The sequence below is a fragment of the Mesoplodon densirostris genome, chromosome 15 (genome assembly GCF_025265405.1).
Source record: "Mesoplodon densirostris isolate mMesDen1 chromosome 15, mMesDen1 primary haplotype, whole genome shotgun sequence".
NCBI classification, from domain to species: Eukaryota; Metazoa; Chordata; class Mammalia; order Artiodactyla; family Ziphiidae; genus Mesoplodon; species Mesoplodon densirostris.
In genome coordinates this window covers 9,123,957-9,149,217 of record NC_082675.1, presented here as the reverse complement: position 1 = coordinate 9,149,217, position 25,261 = coordinate 9,123,957, and the positions used below count along the sequence as shown (strand labels likewise).

Sequence of the window (25,261 nt, the reverse complement as noted above, 5' to 3'; positions counted from 1 at the left end):
TAAAAAAAAAAAGAAAGAAACACCCAGGTCTCAAAAATAAAAGCTTTCAAAGTGTGTACAACCTGCAGTCCAGCATTTCCACTTGTAGAAGTGCATCTTAATGAAATAACTGGATGCTTGGACAATGTAAAAATGTTACAAGAATGGTGACTACATCGCCATTTATAATTGAGAAAAACAGAAAACAGCCTAAATGTCCATTAAAGGGGGAAATGGTTGAATAAAATATGGGACATATCCATACAGGGGGACCTTCCAATATTTATTGACACAGAATGGTCTTATATTATTAAGCAAATAAGTGGTTATGAAACTATATGTATGGAATGACTCCCATCTGTTAAAAAAAAAGAATATATATGTGTATTTGTACATGTGTATGTCTAAAAGTAGACCACAAAAATATACACCAACATGTTAAATTGTTATTCCTGGGTAGAGGAATTACAAGTGATATCTTTCTTTTTCAATATCTAATTTTTTCCACAATAAGTGAATATTACGTTTTACTTTCAAAACTAAAAACGAAATAACACACCAGCTCGATCCCACCTCAGGGCCTTCGCCCTGGCAGTTCGCCCTACCTGGAATATTCTTCCCCAGATATCCTCCATTTCTTCAAGTCTTTGCTCAGATGTCATTTTCTCCAGGAGCCTTCTCTCCCGTTGCGGAACGCAGGCTCCGGACGCGCAGGCTCAGTGGCCATGGCTCACGGGCCCAGCCGCTCCACGGCACGTGGGATCTTCCCAGACCGGGGCACGAACCCACGTCCCCTGCATCGGCAGGCGGACTCTCAACCACTGCGCCACCAGGGAAACCCTCTCTTCCTTCCTAACATGCTGTATTTCCCTCTTTTCATAGGAGAACTTATCAACTTCTAACCGAATTTGTAATTTGCTTATTTATTATGTTTATCATCTATGATCTCTCACCCCTCATCCTCAGCCAAAAGGCCAGCTCCAGGAGGTAAAAAAATTTTGTCTATTTTGTTCCTTGTTGATTCCCAGAGCCTAGAACAGGGCTTGGAGCAGAATCGAGCTCAATAAATACTTGAGGAATGAATGAAATATAAACAAATGGTTTTCCTGCACGAAGACTTTAGTCCTCGCCTTTCTGGTTTTCATAAGTGCTATGGATGAGATGGATCTGGCAGGCTTGGTGAGGGACAGGTGGGAGAAAAGATGTCCTCTCCCTTTCCAGATTTCTGTTCCCGTCACTTGCCAGCGAGCAAACATAGCTGCGCTGAGCCCTAACATAGCACCGCCCCCTGCTGGGAAATTTGAAGAACTGCAGTGCTCTGCTGTGGCCCCAGATAACATTTGAAAAATGATTAAACCTGGGAATTTGGAAAGAAACCAGGTGGAAAGGTTATGGGGATGAAGCCCCCGTGTTTTCCTCTGGGCAACCAGATAGGTCTGTGGAGGCTTTTTCAGGCTGGAAGAGGGGCTGAGAAGGAAATGGGGCCCACTCTTTCAGCTGCGGGGTCCTGAGGGGTCCTGATTCAGGCACAGTTCACCTCTCACAGCAGAAGGATTGCTCCTGATGAGAAATTTGGCCCAGACTGACCTTAATGGATATCAGCCACAATTCAGAGTCAACTCTCCAGGGATCTTTTTTGGAACTTCTGGCTTCCCTGGAGCCAGTTCAAGTACAGGGTTTTTCTTAGGTTTTGTGTTTACCCTGTATTCTTTTTATCCAACCCACCTCACAAAAGGAGAACTTCAAATCCAGTTTTTACCCAGACTTTTAAATGAATGTGCAAGTTCAGTTACAGAAAGAGGAAATGGATTGGTCAAGTTTGCTTACTGACTTAGCATTTTTATGGAGCAGTTACTGCTAGCCAGGCAGGGTTCTAGATGCTGGGGATACAGCAGAGAAAAAGATAAAAATTTCAGCTGTCATGGAGTTGATATTCTAGGGAGGAGACAGATGCTTCACCCATAAATAAATTTAAATATCTAATTTAAAACTGTGGTAAAGTGCTCTGAAAAGAGAACATGGTGAAGAAGAGTAATGGGGTAGACTTCGATTTTGGGAAATCCACAAAAGAACATGATATTTAAATTTGAATTCTGCTGCCAGTAGTCAGGGGCCATTTAGGGTGGGAGGAAATTTCCAGTCTTTCAACCTTGGCAAATTATCTCCCCAGAGAAGAATTATTTGCCCATTTTAGTTAACTCTTTGCTCTACAGGATACAGTATTGCACAATGGTCTAGGATCAGAATTCTGGGTTCAAATCCTGGCTCTGCCCTCTTCTTTAGTTTCTACTTTCTTGGTTCCACGGAGTTATTACAAGGATTTAATGAGATAATAGAAATAAAGCAACTGATACAGTGCCTGGCAAGTGGTCAGTACTCAAAAAATACCAATTGTTATTGTTAAAGGCTCTGAGAAGTTCTGCAACTGAGAAACCTATTTAACTAGACTCACTCTTTTGCTATAGAAAATTTTGTTGTAGAGTATTTTGTATTCCACTATATATTTGAGGGGAAAACTATTTCAGTTATTTTGGAAGGAGTGGTGAGCAGACATTATTCATCATCTACCCCAGATCCATTTGCCATCTTTTTTCTTGCTAACAGAACTCTGACTATGTTCAGGATTTGGCCAAAGAGACTTTGATCTCAAAGAAAGTAGGCCAGGCTTGATGTAGACATGGGCACCTTACTTTGTTCTGGCCCATGAAGTGTATAGAGAGTCTTCTAGGGGGCTTCTGGGAAACATATTTCCTTCCCTGATAAGAAGTAGACAGGTATCTGGATCTGTGGCTGCCATCTTGGGAACATGAAAGGAAAGTCAATAGAATCATGGGAAGAACATCAGGATCCTGGTCATGTCCAGCTACCAAACAACCCTGCAACTACCGATTCCCAAACTCCTTGTTGAAAGAGAAAAACAGTCCCCCATTGGTTTAAGCTCCGGCTAATGGTTTGCTGTCACCTGCAGCCCAAAACATACCTCATGGATCCAGGGGTCCCAGCTCTCTGCTCAGAATTAAGATCAACCTGTTTTTTTCCATTTGTATTAATACTCGCTCTTTCACCCTGAGGACAGTCTCTGGGCATTGTACCAGGCAGAACCATTCCCTTCCCTGGGGCCTGTTCACCTTGTAAAACCATGACTCACTTCAGAGGCTCATTTTGGCCTCACAGCTTAATTCCAGAGTGGATTCCATGATCCATCCCTCTTTATCTTCCTCATCTTTCCTGTCTATTTTTGTCCTTTGTAAAATGCCCTGCCTCCTGGCCAGGATACAGAAATATTAGCACACACTGCCCCCTAATCCCTCAGGCTCCTGTTCCCTTGTCCAAAGTCACCCAGGAGAACAGGGCAAACTTAGCTTTCTCTGTCTGACTTTTCCTGGGGAAATAGAACTGCTCCATTGTGTGTCCCAACCCCCAAATTCTCGCCTATTCTCCTCACCACACATAACTCAAGGACCTTCTTTCTGTCTCAGAGGATATCTACAAAGGATGAATAGCAAATGTGTAGCACATGGCATGCAAACACCACTCCCTTATCCGGCACCCATGGCAGACATTGCTAATCAGTCCCAGCACTCTTTCTTACTAAGCCAGGATGGCCATGCTCAGTTGAAGTTGGTAGGGGAGATCCTTAACCTCTCTGACATGGATGGTGGCGAGAGATAAAGAGCGATGTCCACCCTCAACTCAAAGAAGATTCCCCTGATGCCTGTCACCGTGATGCTCTCTTAGTGAGCCAGAGGGGACCCAGCAGGCCTGAAGCCTACAGGTAGAGGTGGGCATGAGGACCACTGACTTCAGTCCCCAAAGAACTGCATAGAAGTTTGCCCAGGCCTTTTACACATGTGTTCTGGACTCACTCCCAAGACCATCCTCAGTCCCTTTTGAATTCAGTTCCATGGAACAAGTCTATAGCAATCACCTCCTATGTGCCAGGACTGAGGGTCCTGGAAAGATGAATGAATCCTGGTCTCTGTCCTGGAAGGTTCTGGAGAGACAGACTGACAAAATGATAAGCAGGTGCAGTGAATGCTGCAATAGAGCATCATTCAGCCATTCAACAAATATTGATTGAGTGCCTACTATGTGCCAGGCACAGTGCTGGGTACCAGGGGAAGATGGTGAGCAAGATAGGCATAGTCTCTACACTGTGGAGCTATAACCCAGGCAGGGAGTCAGATGCTCATCAAATAATGACAAAGAAATGCAAAATGCAACTGTGGTAAGTGAGAGAGAGAGGAGCCCAGTGCTAGCAACCTTCATCTGGGGAGTTGGGGAAGAAAGAACAAGTTAAGTAGAACAGTGGTTCTCTAATGGAGACAATTTTGCCCCCCTGCTCCAGGGGACACGTGGCAATGTCTGGCAACTTCTTTGATTGTTATGACTGGGTGGCATCTAGTGGGAAGAGGCCAGGGATGCTACTCAACATCCTCCAATGCACAGGTCAGCCCCCAACAACAACGAATTATCTGGCCCCAAATGTCAATAGTACTGATGGCATCCCTCTTTATCCCCCACCTCCAACCATGTCAGAGACGTCAAGGATGTCAGCTCATCTCCCTTGCCAGCTCCAATTGAGCATGACTGAATGAGGGAGAGTGCTGTGACTGATTAGCAATGCCTGCCATGGGCACCAGATTAGAGAGTGGTGTGTGCATGCCATGTGCCTTGTATTTGCTATTCCTCCTTTGTAGGTATCCTCAGAGACCTGAGACAGAAAGTTCTAGGACCTTGCATGGTGACATTGAGAAACTCTGATGTAGATAAAGAGGGGAGGGAAGTAGGGTCTAGAAGGATGGAAGAGTCTTTACCCTAAGAGAGTGGGAGCAATTTAAAAGTATGGGTGAAGGGACTTCCCTGGTGATGCTGTGGTTAAGAATCTGCCTGCCAATGCAGGAGACAGGGGTTCGATCCCTGGTCCGGGAAGATCCCACTTGCTGCAGAGCAACTAAGCCCACGTGCCACAACTACCGAGCCTGTGCTCTAGAGCCCACGAGCCACAACTACTGAGCCCATGTGCCACAACTACTGAAGCCCATTCGCCTAGAGGCCGGGCTCGGCAACAAGAGAAGCCACCGCAATGAGAAGCCCGCACACCGCAATGAATAATAGCCCCTGCTCACTGAAACTAGAGAAAGCCCGTGGGCAGCAACGAAGACCCAAACACAGCCAAAAATAAATAAATAAATATTTAAAAAAAAAAAGTATGGATGAAGACAACCGACTTCGAAAAGGTTCCTCTGGCTGCCATGTGGCAACAGTCTGTGGAGGGTCAAGGACAGGAAGCAGGTAGGCTGTTGGAGTCATCCAGGTGAGTGGTTACAGGGATTTGATCAGGACAGTTGTGCATTCCCTGCAGTTCTGAGCTGAGGGAGGACAGAAGACTAGACATGAATTCAAGGAAGAAGTTTTGAATTTTGGTTGCCATTTGGGGCTAGACATTCTAAATATTGAAGTAAGATTGTATTTAGGACTAAATGACCATAGGACTGTCTTTTACCTAAGAATGAACAGAAAAGCAATGCACAGAAAAGTCAACTTTTCATCCAAGGGTGGGCATAGGTTACCCTGAGAAATAGGATTTATGAAGACATCGGAAGGCAAAACCCAAGTTGCATTTTGTTCAGTATTATCTTAATCCAGCCTCGCAGCGTCCCATGAGGTTGGTGTTCTTACTCACCCAATTTCACAGATGAGAAAAGGGAGGTCCAGCAAGGAAGAGTCACTTGCCCTCCATCATTCAAGCAGCAGGCAGCAGAGGTGACATTCTATCTCACCTGACCCCAAGCATCCCTCCTTCCCCAGAGCCAGGCCAGGAGACAGCAGGAGGAAAAGCAGAGGGTGGTCGGTGGACTTCAGCACCCCTAACCATCCTCAGACTCTTCACTGGCAGGGAACCCATCCTAGTAATAATTCTCGAGGTCAGTGGTTCCCAACCTGGGATAATTTCCCCCCACAAGGGGATGGTTGGCCATGTCTGGAGACATTTTTGGTTGTCACCATCTGGGAGAGGGTTGCTTCTGGCATCTGCTGGGTGAAAACCAGGGATGCTGCTCAATGTCATGCAATGCCCAGGACAGCCTCTGCCCCATAAGAAAGAACGATCTGGCCCCAAATGTCAACAGAGCCAAGGCTGAGAATCCTGGTCCAGAATCAAAGCCCTGTGAACACCCGTGGCTATGTCAGGAAGGCGCAGGGGCCCCAGCCCTGCCAAGCTGTGTGAGCTGAAGACATGTTGAAAGGTCCTTCACCCAAGAACCCCAGGTAGGATGACTAATGAGCTGGGAGCGCGGCCTTAGCACAGCTCCAGAGCGGGGCGTTAGTGACAGTTTTGGCTGTCATGATGCCACAGTTTCAGCAAAGGGGACTCAGACAGGCAGGCAGAGGAGTGTGGAAAAGCTAGTGGGGGAGGTCGGGGCAGCAGCTGTTGCTGGAATCTGGGCCTCACCAAGAGGAACAATGCTCCCGGAATGCCAGGCACGCCACCAAGACAGCTGAGCCTGCGGGGCGAGCAGGCGTGGGCAGCGGGCATCTGAAGGGCACCAGTAAAAATGGAATTGTCTGGGTGCCTCAGTCCCCCCACGCAGGCAAGGCAGATGACTGAGGGCTAAAAATACCAGGAGAGGAAAAGCCACCAGAGGGTTGTCTGGCTGCCTGGGACCGGATCTGACCTCTGGGCTCCCTGGAGGTGGTGAGAGCTGGGACCTGGATCCCTAAGGCCCAAAACTGGAACAGCAGTGAGGAAAATTGCAGTGGTGGAGTATCACATTCAGGGTTCAAATCTGCCAGGCACTAGCAGTAGCAGTGAGGCCCTGAAGTGTGACTGCTCTTCTCTGAGCCTCAGTTTCCTCATCTGGAAAATGGGTCTAACACTAGTGCCTCCCTCACAGTGTTGTGAGCATGAAATAAGATGATGGGTAAAGCTCTTAGGTCAGTGCCTGTCACACAGGGAGCTCTAGATAAGTGGGACAATAATGATTTGATTTCTCTTGGGACCTCAGTTTGGTGAGCTCACGATACAGTGGCTGGGTGGTGGCCCCAGTGGGCAGGCCTGCTTTCCCCGGGGCCTTATTACCTACCCCCAAGGATCCAGCACAAGACTTAATGTCCCCTCCAGGCCCAGCACATGCCTGCTCACACTCAGACAGCTCACGTGTGTCCTTCCTACGCCATGAAGTTGTCACTAAGGGCAGGAACAACTCAACAACTCAAACATGTCCAAGTGTCACAGATCATCTTCCCCCAAGAGCTCTGCCCAAGGGGCCTGGAGGGTGAGGTTGGGGCTGGCGTAGGAAACGAGGCTGGAAAGGTAACCAGTAGTAACTCCCCCCACACACACACACACATGCATGCGTGCACTCGTGGTGCACATACTCTGTGCTGAGCCTGGCACCATGCAACGCCATTCACACGAATTGCATGAGTGACTAAATGGATGGTACTTGGGACAGTGCCTGGCACAGGGCAAGCACACAATAAATGTTAGTTGCTGTCATTAGCATCACAATGATCTAGTTTTACTTTAAAAACAAGCTTCTGGGCCTCCCTGGTGGCGCAAGTGGTTGAGAGTCCGCCTGCCGATGCAGGGGATACGGGTTCGTGCCCCGGTCTGGGAGGATCCCATATGCCGCGGAGCGGCTGGGCCCGTGAGCCATGGCCGCTGAGCCTGCGCGTCCGGAGCCTGCGCGTCCGGAGCCTGTGCTCCGCAATGGGGGAGGCCACAACAGTGAGAGGCCCGCATACCGCAAAAAAAAAAAAAAAAAAAAACAAAAAACAAAAAAACAAAAAAAAACAAGCTTCTAAGGTCAGCACTATTGTTTCCCCCATTTATAAGTAAAGAATCTGAGGTTCAGGGTAGTTAAGTCACTTGTCCAGGGCCCTACAGTCAAGGAAGTGAAGAAGCTGACCTGGAACCCAGCTTTCAATGGACCCTGATGTACCATTCTGGTACATCAGGGTCAAGTGGTAAAATATCTGAACTATTGGACCAAGGAGGGGATAGTCCCCCCTCAGGCAGTGGGGAGCCACTGAGAGTTCGGGAACATGTACAGCTCATCATCAGAGCTGGGTATGGGGGGAAAGTATTGGAGTGGGGGGTACATGGAAGGCAGGGGTGGAAAGGCAAGAGAAGAGCAGCCTCAAACAAAGCGAGATCTACTACCATAGGCCAGACCTGGGGCAGGACGTAGGGGAAATGGATTTGCAAGACCTGACGGGGCAGAATAGATAGACTTTTTTGCCAGTGGGGCAGAATCAAGATGGCTGAGGATTTTGGTCTGGTCGTTTTAATTGACAAAGAGTTTGGTAGAGCGAGAAGAAAGAATAAATTCATGCTTGAACATACTACCTTTTTTACCCCATCTCCCTGGACACGGCCGACAGCCAGTGCTCTAGAATAAAAGCTGACATTTACTGAACACTCACTGTGTGCCCAGAGTGTTCTAGCACTTTGCAAGTATGAGTTAAGTCATTCAAACCTCACAAGAATGCTGGGAACACCTGTAAATAAGGACCTCTATTATACGCATTTCACAGATGAAGAGACTGAGGCACAGTCTGCTGATGCTGCTTGCCCAAGTTGTACACAGTACACAGTGGGTGCCCCATCACTGTGGCTGCCCCATCTCTGCTGGGCACAAAGCTTGCCTACCCAGGTCTGACTTGTTGGAAAAGCCACCTTCCCCACTTGGTGGCTCTCGCTGACACCTGGGGGCCCTGACACAGCAAGATAGGCATTATCACTTGGTGACAGAGCCAATCAGCCAGCTGGCTTTGGGATGGCAGGGCCTGGTATGCCTTTGTTCTGTTGGGAGATGGCTGACTTCACCACCCGCCTTAAAGGGGCATCACGCCCAAGGCAAGGCGACCCGCTAAACCAGTTTGCTTCCAGTGATATCACAGTGAGCACATACATGGCACTTTCCTGTGCCAGGTTCTGTCTTAAATATTCACGTGTTACTAGATTAACTTTTTAATTTACTGATATTAATATATGTACTCATTTGATCCACTGAAGAGTTTTATAAAACAACCATACAGAGAAGAGCTTCCTTTTTACCTTAGAAGGGATATAAAGGCTTAGACTTGAATTCCAGGAGCTAAAGAGAAAAAAGCACTTACAAAGGAAACAAATTAAAAAATACCCCCCACCGGAGCTGGATTAAAACCTTTACATGACTCAACAACAGCAAAGACGCCAACTCCCACCACCTCATATGAAATGCAAGATAAAAACAGTATGAAATGGTCAAACCGGCATAAAAACATCTCGCGATGTTCTGATTTTCCCTGGGGTGACTATTTTAATCCTTTTAAAAAATATATCTAATCCTTTCCAAAAAAAAGTTTGTTGGGTTTTCCTTTGTTTTTTTGTCAACACCACTGCTCAGCTGGTGCTCTGAGCATGTATTAAGTATGTCCACTGCATGACCTGGCTCTGCCACGAGCCTCTCGCTTGGCCACAGATGGGAAGACATGCATCCCATCCCCATCAGTGAGGCCAGGGTGGAGGACTTCTCAAAAGGTTTCCAAGGTGCATCGTGGAGTAGAAAGGTCCAGGTGGCTTGTGTGTGTGTGTGTGTGTGTGTGTGTGTGTGTGTGTGAATATCATTAATGTGAAAAAGTATATTAGTATGTGCATGTATGTGCGTGATATATTAATGCAAAAACTGTATATTTGTGTGTGCAAATGAGAGCAGTTGAGAGAGTGAGAGAGAAGGAGAAGCTGAGATGCAATGCTGAAATAGATCCTGGAACAGAAACAAGGGCAATGGTGGAGAAACCAGTGAAATCCAGATGAAGTCTGGAGTTGAGTCAATAGTAATGCACCAACGTCAGTTTCTTAGTTTTGACCAATGTCCATGGTAACGTAAGATGTTAACATTAGGGGAAACTGAGTGAGGGGGACATGAGAACTCTGCAACTTTTCTGTAAATCTTAAAATTAAAATTTTATTTTTAAAAAGTCTGGAAGGAATTTCCTGAAGTTCTAGAATGGCAAAGCTAATCTCCAGTGCTAGAGGTCAAAAAACAGTTACTTGTGGGGGGTGTTGACAGGGATGCGGCTCCGGGAGCTGGGATGTTTTGGGTCTTGACCTGGGTGGTGGTGACATGGTATAGGCATATGAAAAACTCACCGCACTGGGCACTGAAGAGGCATGCGCCTTATTACAGGTGTATCTCAATGTTTAAAAACCAAAGAATTAAAAATATAGTCAAAAAGACTTTACATCAAACCACAAACACTGGTTCCCTCTGGGAGGATTTGGCTGAAGTGACAGAAAGGAAGATTTTTAGTCAAAATATTTCTGTAGCATTTCAAACTGTTTTATAGTAAGAATGTATTATTCACATTGTACTAATTTAACTTTTTATGGACATGCACACAGAGAAGGGCACAGATCATAAAACTGCAGCTCAATAAATCTTCCCAAACATAACACATCTGTGTAACCAGCACCCAGATCAAGATACAGAACATTCCCAGTGTCCCAAAAGACCCCCCAGTTACTGTTTATCTCAAATTCCAATTTAACTGGGCATTCTACATATATATATATATATATATATTTTTTTTTTTTTTGGCTAAACCTAGTAACCCACCCCTAGAGGCCCCTCACAGTTACAAACTCCCACTGTTCTGACCCCTAACAGCACAGATCCATTTTGCCTGTTCATCCATATATTGTTTTGAAATTTAAAATGTTAATGTTTACCTTAGAAAGATATGAGGAGCAGCGATCATCAGAAAAGTGGGAATCAAAGGCTTATAGGAATCCAAAGTCTCCTTACCCATCTCCTCTCATTCCAAGCCCCCTTTTGCCCACTGAAAACACAGTCAACCCAGGCAAAGGTGTTGGATCCAAGTTCAAATGGGGACTTTGACCCTGAGACACTCCATGTCAAGGCTCCAAAGGGTCAGTGGCAAAGGACTATTCTTCCTTCAAGGACTTCCCCTCCCCCAGGTTAGACCACGTTTTCCAGGCCTGGGGAAAGGTGTTCCCAGGTCTAACAGCTAAGCACCCCAAAACGATCACGGTGGCTAACATTTATCTAGGGCTCGCAATGCTCTAACCTATTTGACCCTCATGACCACCTTATGAGGCGATGCTGTTATTTTCCCCATTTTACAGATAAGGAAACAGACTCAGAGAGGAGGAAAAAACCTGCCTGAGATCACACAGCTGGCCTGAATTCAAACCTTGGTTTATCTGATTCCAAAACCCTGAGCAGTCACACTAGGCCATCTCAAGGAGAATCAAAAGCAAATATTCTTCCTGTCCTCAATCTGGCAGATGACCAATTCCTGGGACCTGGGGTTTGTAGGCTGCAGCCCCCCGTTCTCTGGCTCCTTGTTTCCAGCATTGTCAAGGAAAAGTCTGATGCCATTCATATTTTTTCCACAGGAGCCTGGAAATGTGTCAGATTTTCTCTTAATCCTGGGAGTTTGTGAATTTTGCCAGGATATACCTTGGTGTGTGTTCTTTTCCTCATCCATACCACATGGAGCTTGGGAGTCCTTTCAATCTACAGATTTCGTTCTCTCCTCAGCTGAAGAAAATTTTCTTGTATTACTTGTTTAGTTTCAGCCCCTCCTTCTGGAATATTTATGGTTTGCATCTCTTCATTATTTTCCTCCAAGATATTCCCTGCACACCATCTTCCAAACCACTATGTGGATTGCAACAGGGACCCTCCTTGTTGACAATTCATCTAGTTAAGTTCTTAGTTCAGAAATCAGGTCTTAAAGCTCCAGGATGTCATTTTTGGGTTTCACTGGTACTTCTCTATGTTTGTTTGTTTCAGTTTTTGTTTTATGTAGTAAGCCAATACGTGGGTTTTAAAAAATAATCAAATTAACACATTGATACATTTTCAAAACAGAAGATTATTGTGCCATAGGCAGTTGAACATAAATTCTTACTTTTCTCAAATTGAAGTTTAGTATGTATGGCTCTCCCCTTACCCGAACGAAGTTTTACTGACATACATCAGGCCTTAAGAACAGGACCCTGCACAAAGGGGGGCACCAATAAATATTTAAGTAATTCATGTCCTTTGAAACTGGGGTCAAAATCATTCTTGCTTAAAAATAGTGTACATCTATTTGCACTACTTATATTTTTTCCCTCTCCTCACGCCTTTTTAAAAAATTGTCAATGGGTAATTTTTAAAATTACCATTCAATAAAATTGACCTTTTTTCATGTACAGTTCCATGAATTTTAATATACTTAAATTTTATTGTTGTAATTAATATTACTCAGCTGTTGCTCTGTTTCCTCCTGTGCTCACTAGATGTGGGGGGCAGTATAAAACTCTCCAGAAGTGTCTATGTCCTAATCCTTGGAACCTGTGAATATGCTACCTTACATAGCAAAGGGGACTTTGCAGATGTGACTAAGAATCTGGAGGTGGGGAGATTACTCTGGATTATCCAGGTGGGCCCAATGTAATCATAGGGGTCCTCAGAAGACAGAAAGGAGGCAAGAGGATCAGAGAGGTTGAAGTCAAGAGACTGGAGTGATGCATCCACAAGCCAAGGAGTGTGGGCAGGTGTTAGAAGCTGGAAAAGGCAAGTATGGATTCTCCACTAGAGCCTCCAGAAGGAATGCAGCCCTGCATTTTCAATTTCTGACCTCCAGAACTGTGAGATTAATAAATTGGTGCTCTTTTAAGCTACCAAATTTATGGCAATTTTTTTTTTTTTTTTTTGCGGTATGCAGGCCTCTCACTATTGTGGCCTCTCCCGTTGCAGAGCACAGGCTCCGGACGTGCAGGCTCAGCGGCCATGGCTCACGGGCCCAGCCGCTCCGCAGCATGTGGGATCTTCCCGGACCGGGTCACGAACCCGTGTCCCCTGCATCGGCAGGCGGACTCTCAACCACTGCGCCACCAGGGAAGCCCATGGCAATATTTTTATAGCTGCAGTAAGAAACGAATCCACTAGGTTTGTTTTCTGATTGTTCTAGAATTTGCTATTCTGATTGTTCTGCCCAATGTTCTTCTCTCTGGCTTCTGTTCAGGTGGGCAGTTATTTTTCTCTTTGGCTGCATGGAACTTAGGTCTGGTTAATGGACACTTCTTAGCTGTAGGAATCCCACCAGCAGTAGAAAGCTCTCAGGCCCTGTGGGACTGTGTTCCCAGGCAAGGTGCCTTAGCCAAGCCAGCCTCGAGGATAGAGAGGCCTCAGACCACCCACGAAGCTCCCTCCCCCGATGCAGGTTGAGGTTGATGCTGAATCGTACCCCTGAATGTCTACACAGACCCAAACCCCAAGTCTTCCCTGATTGCCACTCCCAGGGCCTTGTCCCAGGGCTCTGGGGGACTCCCCAATGCTGGCCCAACTCATTGACCAGAGGGAGTATTTGGGTCTCCAACAACAGAACCTAAGGTCTAACCCAGCCTGTGGGCCCAAGTCCTGGCAGCCACGTGACTCCATGCCCTACTCAGGCCACCATGTTCCCAGAATTTCCCTGACATACGCAATCTCACTTAATCCTCTCAACAGCCTTATGGGGGTTTGTGTACTATTATGGTCTCCATTTTCCAGATGAGGAAACTGAGGCCCTGAGAGGCTTATTACCCTGATTGAGACCCCACACCTCTAGCTATGGAGCCAGAACTCTCCCCCCAGCACCTTCTCCCAAAGGCTCAGTTGAATAAAATATGTTCTCAGAGGGCCCAGCTATATGGATGCCCTTCAGGGGCACCACCCACCTCTGGAGGGCCTGAGCCCATCCTCACCCCTGAACCAGGGATCCTCCACCCTCACCATGCATTCTACACATCCGCTGTGGCTGCAACAACCTTTTTGCTTGGCCATTTATAGCTACTGACTGCTCGCACAAGCGTTTTAACAAAAATCCATGGTGTGCCTATTAGCTAGGGAAACATTTATTCTGGTGCTGTCAGAGAAAAGCTCTTTTTGACCTGTGTGCACGTGCATGTGTGTATAAGTGTGCATAAGTCTGTGTGTAATATGTGCCTCTGTGTATGTGCACGAGTGCATGGGTGTGTTTTGGTCTGCACACAGACGTGTGGGCATGTGTGTGTGTATGTGTGTGTGCCCACTCAAGTGTGTGTACCTGTGCTTGTGTCCATACAGGAAAACACATTTTTTGTTATTAAAGATTCTGTTAGAAGAGGCTCCTGGGAAATTCTAACCCATGTTAGAGAGGTAAAAACTCCCACCGTTTTTTTTTTTTTTTTTTGGTCATGGCAATAAATGATTCTTGGGTTTGCACCCCCAAATTGAAAAATTTTTTTCACCTGAGAAAGGAAGTAAGTGATCACTGCCATTTACTGAGGACCTGCCTGGGCCTCATTGCCACTCACCCTCTGGAAAATCTCATCAGGAAGGTTTTATGTGCTCAGAGAGGTAGAGTCACTTGCCCAAGGTCACACAGAGCCCACCAGTTCAAATGCAATTTTGTCTGACTTCCAAGCCTGAGGGCTCAATCACTCCACTCCATTGCCTCAAACTAACTAAGGTTGAATGAAAATGTTCTAACAATCCCTACTCAGGCCCTTGGCAAGGAAAGCAAAGTCTGTGTGACTTGTTTATTAACTACTTTGTTCATTCCTGGGGGCCAAGGATCTTCCAGTTTTCTCCAGCAACATCCACAAAGGTTTCAGCACATCAGAGTAACTGAGCACATATTTGTGGATTGATTTGGTTGATAGGATCTCATTCCGGGGTGCTGCCTGCGGTTCTTGCCCCTGAATCAGATTGTCCCTGGCATGGGCAGCCCGGGGGCTGGCTAGACCAAGGGTCTCCCTGCTGGGAACTCCCTATTACTCCCCTTGCTTCTGGAATGAAATCCCAAGGCCATACCACATGATCTGCCCTGCCCACCTTGCTGGCCTCACTTTGTGCCCTGGCCCACACTCAGCTCCAATCACACGGTCCTTCTGCTCCTCAAAGATTCCCAATCCATCTTCCTCTGAGGCTCTTGCCATCCTGTGGCCAGAAGCACTCTCCCCCAGTCTCTGCTCGGTACTACTGCCCGGCACTACCCACCTCTCTATTTCATCTCTCTGTAATATGTGTCACTACCTGAAATTCTCTGGGTTGTGCATTTGTTTATTTTTATCCATCTACCCGTTGCACACAGCATCATGAGGGTGTGGAGTTTGTCACTCGGCGGCAGTCTCCCACACTAGCTCCGTGCATGGCGCAAAGCAGGCTACACAGAGTGGGTGACCGCTGGCCCAGCCATCGGCCCTGGGGCCACACCACCAGGGACAGGACAGCTGAGAGAATGTCCTGCTTCTTAGAGGCGTGGATTCTGGAGCCTGTTGCCCACGGCCACTAAACAAGGCCATGACTTGATTCCAAGCCCTGACTTCTCACTCCTTGGATCCCAAGGCTGCCTGTGGGGTCACAGGAGGAAAACCATCCTGAGGGAGATTAACAACCACAGCGCCTGGTGTTCTGAGAGCAAACGGCCTTTCCCAAGGCCCTTTAAAAGCTTGGACTCTGGAGGCAAATGAGCCTCAGATCCACTCCCAACTTCACTGCCTGATTCCAGGCGGCTCATTTTGCCTCTCAGCCTCAGTTTCCTCATCTGTGAAACGGGGACACTGAAAACAAGGTGGTCTGTACCACACAGGGTGATTAGAAATTTAAATTGGAACATGAGACGTGTACACAGGCACTCCATGAGAGCTGTTATTTCTTCCTTCCTTCCTTCCTCCCTCCCTCCCTCTCTTTATTTTTGGCTGTGTTGGGTCTTCGTTGCTGCACGCGGGCTTTCTCTAATTGTGGCGAGCGGGGGCTACTTTTCGTTGCAGTGTGCGGGCTTCTCATTGCGGTGGCTTCTCTTGTTGCGGAGCACGGGCTCTAGGCACACGGGCTTCAGTAGTTGTGGCACACAGGCTCAGTAGTTGTGGCTCACAGGCTCTAGAGCACAGGCTCAGTAGTTGTGGCGCATGGGCTTAGCTGCTCCGTGGCATGTGGGATCTTCCTGGACCAGGGCTCGAACCTGTGTCCCCACATTGGCAGGCAGGTTCTTAACCACTGTGCCACCAGGGAAGCCCGAGAGCGGTTATTTCTTCAGTCAATTAACACATACTCATTGAGCAGCTGTTGTGTGCCTGCCAGTCACGAGGTTGGAGCCAGGGAGAGAGTGGTGAGGAAAATAAAGAGGATCCACCCTCCGGAGCTGTCCACTGACGGTGAACAAAATAAGTGAATTGCACGGTATGTTAGAAAGCAGTAAATGCTGGGGAGAAAAGCAAAGCAGAGAAAGGTCTCTGCAGGGCAGGGCTAAACGGCTATTTTAAATAGGGTGGTAGGGAGGTCTCACTGAGGTGACGTTTGAGCAAAGACCTGAAGGAGGTGAGGAAGGGAGACTTGCAGATGTCTGACAGAAAAGCATTCCAGGCAGAGGAGACTGCAGGTACAAAGACCCTGAGGTGGGACCCATGCCTGATAATGTTAGAGAATTTTAACAGTCTCCCTCCCTGCCATTTTCCTTCTCAAAACAGACAAGCACAAGTGCTGACCACCCAAGCGCTGCAGAAAGCGAGCCACATCTCTCCCCATGCACCAGCCGCCAGTCTCTTTAACCTTGAATGCCTTTTTGGGTCTCACGTGTCACTGCGTGGTGGTGAGTGAGCTGCCCTTACTTCAGAAGAACGGCATGGGGTGGGCGGGGGGGCCTTAGGTGGTGTCCGCCTCACCTATTACTGCCAAAAGTGGTCATGGGGTTATTTTTAAACTTGGGGAGGAAGTATTTATTGTTCCTGGGCTGAGGAGAGCTGGGTAGCCTGTGGGATTCTTCTGGGGGAGCAGTGCTGTGTCCTTTCCACCATGGTGAGTATCGAGGGCCCCCCGGAGGTAAGTAATGCTGGGCGGTGAGGTGAGGACACCACCTACAAGCAAAGGACGAAAGGGGAGGGGGAGAAAGGCAGCTTTCTGGGGCCCCAGACCCTAGTGGAAAAAGCACTACTAGCTGTGTGCACACAGAGGAACCCCAATCAATGCCCCGATAAGCCACAAATAACAGCAGCTCCCGGGGACTCACAAAAACAAAATAAGAGAGTTGGCCTTTTTATGGCTTGTCTACTGACCTCTCGAGGAATCAATAACGCCCAGGGCTTGCAAAATGGGATTGAACACTTCTAAGGATCAAATTGTAATTCTTTTCTCTTGTTCAGGCGTTTGGGGAAAAAAATCTTTTTTGTTTTCACCTTTTGATCTTGCAAATTTAAAACATTTCTCCCTATGTTTTTGGTTAGGTGTCCCCCTCCCAAAGCAGGAAGCCCCCAAATCAGGGTCAGTGTAGGACTGTGGTTAGGGGCACAGACTCTGGAGTCAGTCTGCCCAAGTTCAATACCAGCTCTGCCTTTCTGTGACTGTGTGACCTTGGGTACATGACCCAACCTCTCTGAGCTTCGGTTGCCTCCCCGTAAAATGGCGATGGTAATAATAGCATCCACTTGACAGAGCAGTTATGAGGATTAAATGCAATAACATATGCAGTGTTCAAGCGTTTGCTGTAACTCAAGTCAGAAGCGGGTGGGGAAATGTTAACTCGCTCTTCTCTGCTCTGTTTGCACAGTGCAAGGACAGAACATTTAGAGAGGAGATTTTGCTGCCATTTGGATCAAGAGAAAATTGAGGGGGACAGAGCAGTTGGGTTTTAGCACCCTGAAAATGTGTCATTTCATCTCGCATTCCTCATGGTTTAGTGAGCCTGACTTTTTTTCGCCTCCAATCAATTCTCCTTCTGTGCATTACTGAACTTTTTGTGAAATGCATCGAAACAAAAGCAGCTGGGTCCTGCTGGGGCTGATCCGGAAGCCTGGCCTCCATCCCCAGAGACAGACCTCTACCTCCCCTAGTTTGCAAAGGAGCTGCTGCAAGATCCACAGTCTTTTACCATCCACCAGAACTGGGGTGCTTTTGAGAAACCTTATTCCATGTCCTTTTATCTTTCCAGCATCGCCATTTTGAGATGAGTGTGGGCACCATACCCTCATTTCACAGATAAGCAGCTGAGGCTCACCCAGAGATGACACCTGACCTAGTCTTCTAATTCCCAGCCTCTGACTTTTTTTAATCGATGCTTTTTTACCCCCTAGGCACCTAAGAAAGCCAAGAAGAGAGCAGAGGGCGCCAATTCCAACGTGTTCTCCATGTTTGAACAGAGCCAGATCCAGGAATTTAAGGAGGTGGGTGCAGCTGTGGAATCATTCGCCTGGGTGGAGATTCCCACATGCTAGAAAGAGCCTTTCCCTCGTTTCATATTCCCTGCAAGGACCTCTCAGTTAGGTTGTCTTTATCTTCCCCCAAAACCCCAAATTCGGTCTGAATGTGTGTGTGAATGACTTAAAGAAATTAACTTTTGCTGCTCATCAACGTAAAGCATATGTCTTGTTGAAAATGAAGGAAAGAATTTCAGAAATGCACAAAGAATAAAAATGATCTGACTGGGCTTCCCTGGTGGCGCAGTGGTTGAGAGTCCGCCTGCCGATGCAGGGGACACGGGTTCGTGCCCTGGTCCGGGAAGATCCCACATGCCGCGGAGCGGCTAGGTCCATGAGCCATGGCCGCTAAGCATGTGCGTCCGGAGCCTGTGCTCCGCAAGAGGAGAGGCCACAACAGTGAGAGGCCCGTGTACCGCAAAAAAAAAAAAAAAAAAAAAAAAGACCTGACCCACAATTCTACTACCCAGAGATAATCAGTTAACATTTTGGTATTCACCCTCCCAGTGATTTTTGTTATACATTGGGTTGGCCAAAAGGTTCTTTCGTTTTCTTCCATAAGATCTTATGGAAAAACCCAAACGTTTGGGCCAACCCAAAATATGCACCCGTTTGTTAAACAAAGCACACTAATCAGTACCTGCTGTTTTTCTTTGAGCAATTCAGGATGTTATATACAGAATGTTGTACTATTATAAATAACACATCTTTGCTTGTATCTCTGGTTATTTCCTTGGGGTAAATTCCTAAAAGCAGAACAGCTGGATCGAAGGAACTTTTTAAAAAAGGAACTAAAACCAAGTATAACCACTGGTCCAAGTTGCCCTCCAGAAATGCTGTGATCATTCTGACTCCCATCAGCACCAAGGGGAGAAAGTGCCTTTCCCGCCACATCTCCATCAACATAGGGCGTTAACATCTCAAAAATTATTTTTGTCCATCTGAGAGATGTCTGAGACTATCTTAGATTTTAATTTTTACAGTCCTCAGTTGTTGAATGCTAGCCGGGTGTGAAACCCTATCACAGTCTATTGGCATGTGCCTTAGTAAGCAAACCTAAGTACCAATTAGGCAAAATTAAAAGCCACTGCCGCAGACTCAGAAGGATAAACTGAATTAATTTTCCAGCAGTCCTGATGGCTCACACTGAGTCATCCACATTCTCACCTGGCCTTTCAGAGGAAAATACGTTAAAGCTATGCTGGAGAGGACACTGTTTTATATAAAAGGGGAAGCTGTTTGGGGCTTCCAATGGGACATGAAGACTGGCTCGTGCTGTCCCCACCAACATTCAGATCACAGGAACGCCGTGGCCCATAAGCTGCCAGGGAAAGAGGAATTCCTGGGATGAAATATCATATCTGAACTTGAAATAGTCCCCTTCCATGGAGAAGACTACACCCTCCCTTCTCCCTCACTCTGTCCTGACCTCTGGAATGAGATCAGCTGCTGGGGGTATGACCTGGGGATGCAAATACTTTCAGGAACCAGTTGCTAAGAGAACTAAAAAACACAGATATAATACATCATTTGTAAATTACCTGGGCGTTCTCAAAGCTCTTAGAGTCTCTCTGAAGCCAGCTGGGAAAGATTACTGGCTGTTTTACAGATAATACGGGCTTGCGAGCTGGCGGGGACAGACTCCAGTTTTTAACTTAGCTTTTTTTTTTCAGTAACAGCTTTATAAAGATATAATTCACGTTACCATGTGGTCACCTTTTTAAACTGTACAATTCAGTGGTTATTTAATATAGTCACAGAATTTTGCAACCATCATCACTATCTAATTTTAGAACATTTTCATCGCCCCCAAAAGAAACCTCATACCAATTAGCAGTCACTTCCCATTTCTCCCGCCCCCCCCAGTCCCTGACAACCACAGATCTATTTTCTGTCTCTATGGATTTGCCTGTTCTGGAAGCTTCATAGAAATGGAGTCATATACTATATGGCCTTTTGTGTCTGGCTTCTTTCAGCATCATGTTTCAAGGTTCATCCATGTTGTAGCATGTGTCAGAATTTCCTTCTTTTTATTGCTGAATGATATTCCATCATGGGGAGAGACCACATTTTGTTTATTCACTCATCAGTTGATGGACATGTGGGTTGTTTCCAGTTTGGGGCTGTTGTGAATAGTGCTGTTGTGGACATTCACCTACAGGTGTCTGTGTGGACGTGTGTTCTCATTTCTCTTAGGAACACACCAAAGAGTAGAATTGCTGGGTCCTACAGTAACTCTAGGCCTAACATTTTGAGGAACTGCTAGACTCTTTCAGATCTTTGATTCTTGATCTAATGTCCTTTGATGTGCCTTGAAAACCCCAGAGTCCCACTACCCCCAGCCCTTGGCATAACCTCTAGGGTTCCTCCCCCCAATTTCTCTTGGGCTGACCAGACAACCACCTCCCTTTCACAGGCCTTCACCATCATGGACCAGAACAGGGATGGCTTCATAGACAAGAACGATCTGAGGGACACCTTTGCTGCTCTTGGTACGTCGCCCCACCAACGCCTGCAGGAGGGTCTCCTTATCCCACTCCCGTGAGGGGCAGGAGGTGGAGCCATCAAAAAGGTCAAGAGCTTGTCATTTTCCAAAGAAACAGCTCAACCAATATTGGTCTTTAAGGCAAATTTCAGAGGATAGGAAAGAAGTGTTTTAGTCTTTGAGTGTCTTCACATGTGTTTTATTTTTCTTTCAAATTAATTTTTGTGTGGATTTGAATGCAATGGCCGTTTACAATAGAAAACTTGGAAAACTCAGAAAAGTATAAAGAGGAAATAACGTTGGCCATTAGGCCACATTCCACTGTTAACATCTCAGCCTCTAAGTTTTTTTCTAGGCATCTCGTGTGTGTTTGTGTGTGTGTGTGTGCGCGCACGCACGTGCGCATGTGCACACGTGTGTGTTTAATAGCTGGAATCATTCTATTTTGGATTCAGCTTTTAAAATTTAACATCTCAGTAGGATGAGGATGAGTACGTGGAGCTGTTTCTAAGTGTCCAACCTGCCACCTCTAACCGCTCCTTGACTCCTAACCCCAGAACTCAGGGCCATGAACAGCTGTGCAGGTTGTGTAGTGAGCAATTATACAGAGTACTATTCATATTTGTACCACTGTAGACTTTTACATTTAAAACATAAACTATCTTAAGAAGGGGCGGCTTTTTCTAACTTACACAAAGGTACTATATGGCCTGTGGCAGTGGCTAAAGCAGGTACATCAGAATCTCCAAGGCTGTATGGGTTATAGCAGGTATAATTTGAAAAAGTTCCCTCAGGTAATTCTGATGTCTCTCCCACCTCCAAGTAACAATGGCTAATTTATAATACGAGCATTTCCCATTGAGTAAAATATTAAAACATCTGTATAAATTGTTCCAGGTTCTGAAGGCACTATTTTAAAAAGTAACTAAACCCTCTTTGGGTTGTTTCCAGTTGTCTGACTTTTATAAATAACACTTTTGAGAACATCTTCTCACGTGAATATTTGGCCCCATCCACTCCGTCTCTGATTATTTCTAGACTAGATTCCTTGAAGTAGGATTACAAGGGCAAATGCCAGTGTCATGACAGCTGTTTCTGTCCCAGCTTGGAGTTGCTAAGTGTGTGTCTCCTGCCCTAGGGCGTGTGAATGTGAAAAATGAGGAAATTGATGAAATGCTCAAGGAGGCTCCAGGTCCAATTAACTTTACTGTGTTCCTACAGATGTTTGGGGAGAAACTTAAGGGTAAGTTCACGTGTATATCTGTGCATCTATGTATGTATATCTGTGTATATGTGTCTCTGTGCATCTGTGTATGTCTGTCTGTCTTTATGTGTCTTCATCTTTAGGCATCAATTAGAGCACTGGGAGAACATGTTGGGGTTGGCACATGAAGGCAGAGTAATGTCAGGGGGAAGAAAAAAACAATAAAAACAGCAGTTAACAGTGCTCCAAGGCTTACCCTGATCCAGACCTCATGCTAAGCACTTTAAACACATTATATGCATCACCTTATTTAATAGCATCTAGGAGGTAGTTTCTATTCTTATCCCAGTCTACAGATGGGGAACTGAAGCTCAGAGACGGAAAGTCTCTTGCCTGCAGCCACACAGCTACTAAATGCTGGAGTCAGGATTTGAATCCGAGTTTTTCTAAGTCTAGATCCATGCTTAAGCTTGGGTTTCCTCAGAAATAACTGGATTCTCAGGACTTTCCTGGTGGCGCAGTGGTTAAGAACCCGCCTGCCAATGCAGGGGACACAGGTTCGATCCCTGGTCCGGGAAGATCCAACATGCTGTGGAGCAACTAAGCCCATGTGCCACAACTGCTGAGCCTGCACTCTAGAGCCCGCAAGCCACAACTACTGAGCCCGTGCTCTGCAACAATAGAAGCCACCACAATGAGAAGCCTGTGCACCGCAACAAAGAGTAGCCCCTGCTCGACACAGCTAGAGAAAGCGCGCGTACGGCAACAAAGACCCAATGCAGCCAAAAAGAAAGAAAGAAAGAACTGGATTCTCAGCCCACTCTTTCAAAACGCCAAGGCTCAGTGCTCAGGAGGCAACAGGACCTTTCCTCCTTACCAGAGGTTCCCAGCCACCCATGGCACATTTTAACCCTGTTTTCTGTTTCAGGGGCAGACCCCGAGGAGACCATTCTCAACGCGTTCAAAGTGTTTGACCCTGAAGGCAAAGGGGTGCTCAGGGCTGATTAGTGAGTGGGATCCACGGGGGAAGACCTGGGGTTCCTTGCTTCTCCCCCTAGCCCTCTCCACACAGCTGGCTGCAATATCTGCTTTTCTCTCTCTGCAGCATACAGGAGATGCTGACTACGCAGGCGGAGAGGTTTTCCAAGGAGGAGGTAACAGGGCCCTTCGGACACTCTCTGCACCCCAGCTTCTGGCCTCACCCTTCTGGGGACTCCCTCTCCAGACTCTCTTATATAAAACACCCCTGACCCCACACTGAGAGAGAATCTGCTCTTGTTTACTAAGCCCTTATCTCATTTCACTCTGTCAATCACCCTGTGAGGTAGGGACTAGTATTATGGTCATTTTACAGATGGGGAAACTGAGGCTTAGGGAAGCAAAGTCACTTTGCTTTGACTAAAAGGACAACACTAATGAGAAATGCCAGGGCCTGGATTCAAACCTAGGTCTGTCTGACTCCAGGTTCTGTCTTCCTCATAATGCATGGATACCTGGTGAGAGCATCAATTTCCTGATGAAGTGAAGGTGGCATGCAGGGTCACCGCATACAGTTGTATAGGTTGTACACTGCACAATCCTCCTGGATGCCCTTAATAATATATACTGCAGAGTATTTATTTGTTGCAATAGTTTTCCAGCAGATGGCAGTAAAGTGTCTTGTTACAATTTTTTAGAAATCAGAATATATGACTTGTTCTGGCAGGTGGCAGTAATGTGCCTGGAAGAAGGGGCACTATTGCTAATTCACCAAAGGCCCTGTATAAACAAGCAACTGCCTTGTCAACGTTACTAATGAACCTTAATGAGTGTATTTAAAATAGTCCCTTATAGCCTCTCTGGCCTGATTCCATCAAGTTTCACATTTTACTAAAAATTTTATTTGGATTTCCCCCTCAAAACTCAAGCAGTTGAAAGAGCCTGCCTTTCAACTCTCACCAGGCTTTGGGACTTTGGACAAGCTCCTTAACCTCACTGTGCCTCAATTTCCTCATCTGTAAAGTGGGGACAATAATAGAATCTACTTCATAGTACACTGTGAGGATTAAATGAGTTCACATGTATAAAGTGCTGATATGTGATAAGGGCAATATAAATGTTATCTATTATTAACCCCAAATTAAAAAAAATAACTAGCCAATACTTTTTTAAATGTAGAAATTGCACATTTAAAAAATTTAATTTCTAGTTTCCCTCAAAGAAACAAATTCCTCAAAGAGTCTGACCTCCTTGCCCATGTGGACACATTGGCTGGCCCTGAGCAGTTGCGACCTCTGTAGATGGACTAGTCTCCATTTAGCCACAGTCCCCACCAGGCCCACCTTGCTCCCCTACATAACCTGCCCGCCCCTTTGCACACTTGAGTTTGTGGTCCCTTCTCTCCCCGTCGCAGGTTGGTTCCTGGGAACATCCCTGCAGGATGGCCCTTGGGGTTGGCACCTGTGGAAGAGCTACAAAGGGCAAGGAAGCAGGAGGGCACGGAGGGAGATGTCCACCGCAACACATGTCCTCCAGGCCCCCAGCTGCCTCTCCACTCGGGCCGCCCTGCACACAGCCCTCCCGCCTCCACTGCCCCTCCCCATGGCCTCAGCATGTCTTGTTGGTTTGTTGCAGGTCGAACAGATGTTTGCCGCCTTCCCCCCTGACGTGACTGGCAACTTGGACTATAAGAACCTGGTGCACATCATCACCCACGGAGAAGAGAAGGACTAAGGGAGGGGATTGCCTTTGGGTGGGTGGATGGGGGGCGTCCCTGCCCTCTTCTCACTTCGCCCAGTAATGCCACCACCCCTGCCCCTGGCCTGTTGGCTGTGTGGCCGTCTCATTTATCTACCTCCATCTTCTCCGCAGCCTGGGTGCCTTAGAGATACCACGTGGCCACATAGCCGGCAGATGGAAATCCATCCAGAGGCCATGTTCAAATAAACAGGAGGTTGTGTTTATGGTGTGTCCTTGAGTATGGAAGACCCTTTGCTAGTTCCCATGAAGGTGGTGTATGAGCTAGTGATGGCCCTGCTGTCATTATTATTGAATCTTAGTGACTCTGTAAGATAGACCTTCAGGGACTTCCCTGGTGGTCCAGTGGTTAAGGCTCCACGCTTCCACTGCAGGGCCATGGGTTCCATCCCTGGTCAGGGAACTAAGATCCCTCAGGCCACACAGCGTGGCCAGGAAAAAAAAAAAATAGACCTTCACAGCCACTCAGGACTATTTCTATGCAAGTCCACATTTTACTGGAATGCTAACCAGAGGACCACAAACCTTTCTTTCAAAGAGTTCGAGCACTGGTAGAGCCTAGCTTCCCTGGCGTACTTTCCTTTAGGATGCCACTGGAATGCTTCTCCCATAGATGTGTTTAGGCCCCAGGATAAGTTAA

At 46.7% G+C, this 25,261-nt stretch overlaps 1 protein-coding gene across 2 annotated transcripts; it reads left to right on the top strand.

Moving 5' to 3' along the window:
* The first annotated feature begins 18,079 nt into the window (after positions 1-18,079).
* Positions 18,080-24,597, top strand: MYL2 (myosin light chain 2). Of its 2 annotated transcripts, XM_060118741.1 has the most exons (6): positions 18,080-18,163; positions 20,613-20,688; positions 21,820-21,924; positions 22,814-22,892; positions 22,991-23,039; positions 24,499-24,597. In XM_060118741.1, exons 1-6 carry the CDS (start codon positions 18,128-18,130, stop codon positions 24,595-24,597), a joined length of 444 nt encoding a protein of 147 aa, XP_059974724.1. In that variant the 5' UTR covers positions 18,080-18,127. The 2 variants fall into 2 exon arrangements, with proteins under 2 accessions (XP_059974724.1, XP_059974725.1); XM_060118742.1 differs by lacking the exon at positions 20,613-20,688 and having other exon boundaries at positions 21,786-21,924.
* Positions 24,598-25,261: the final 664 nt, after the last annotated feature.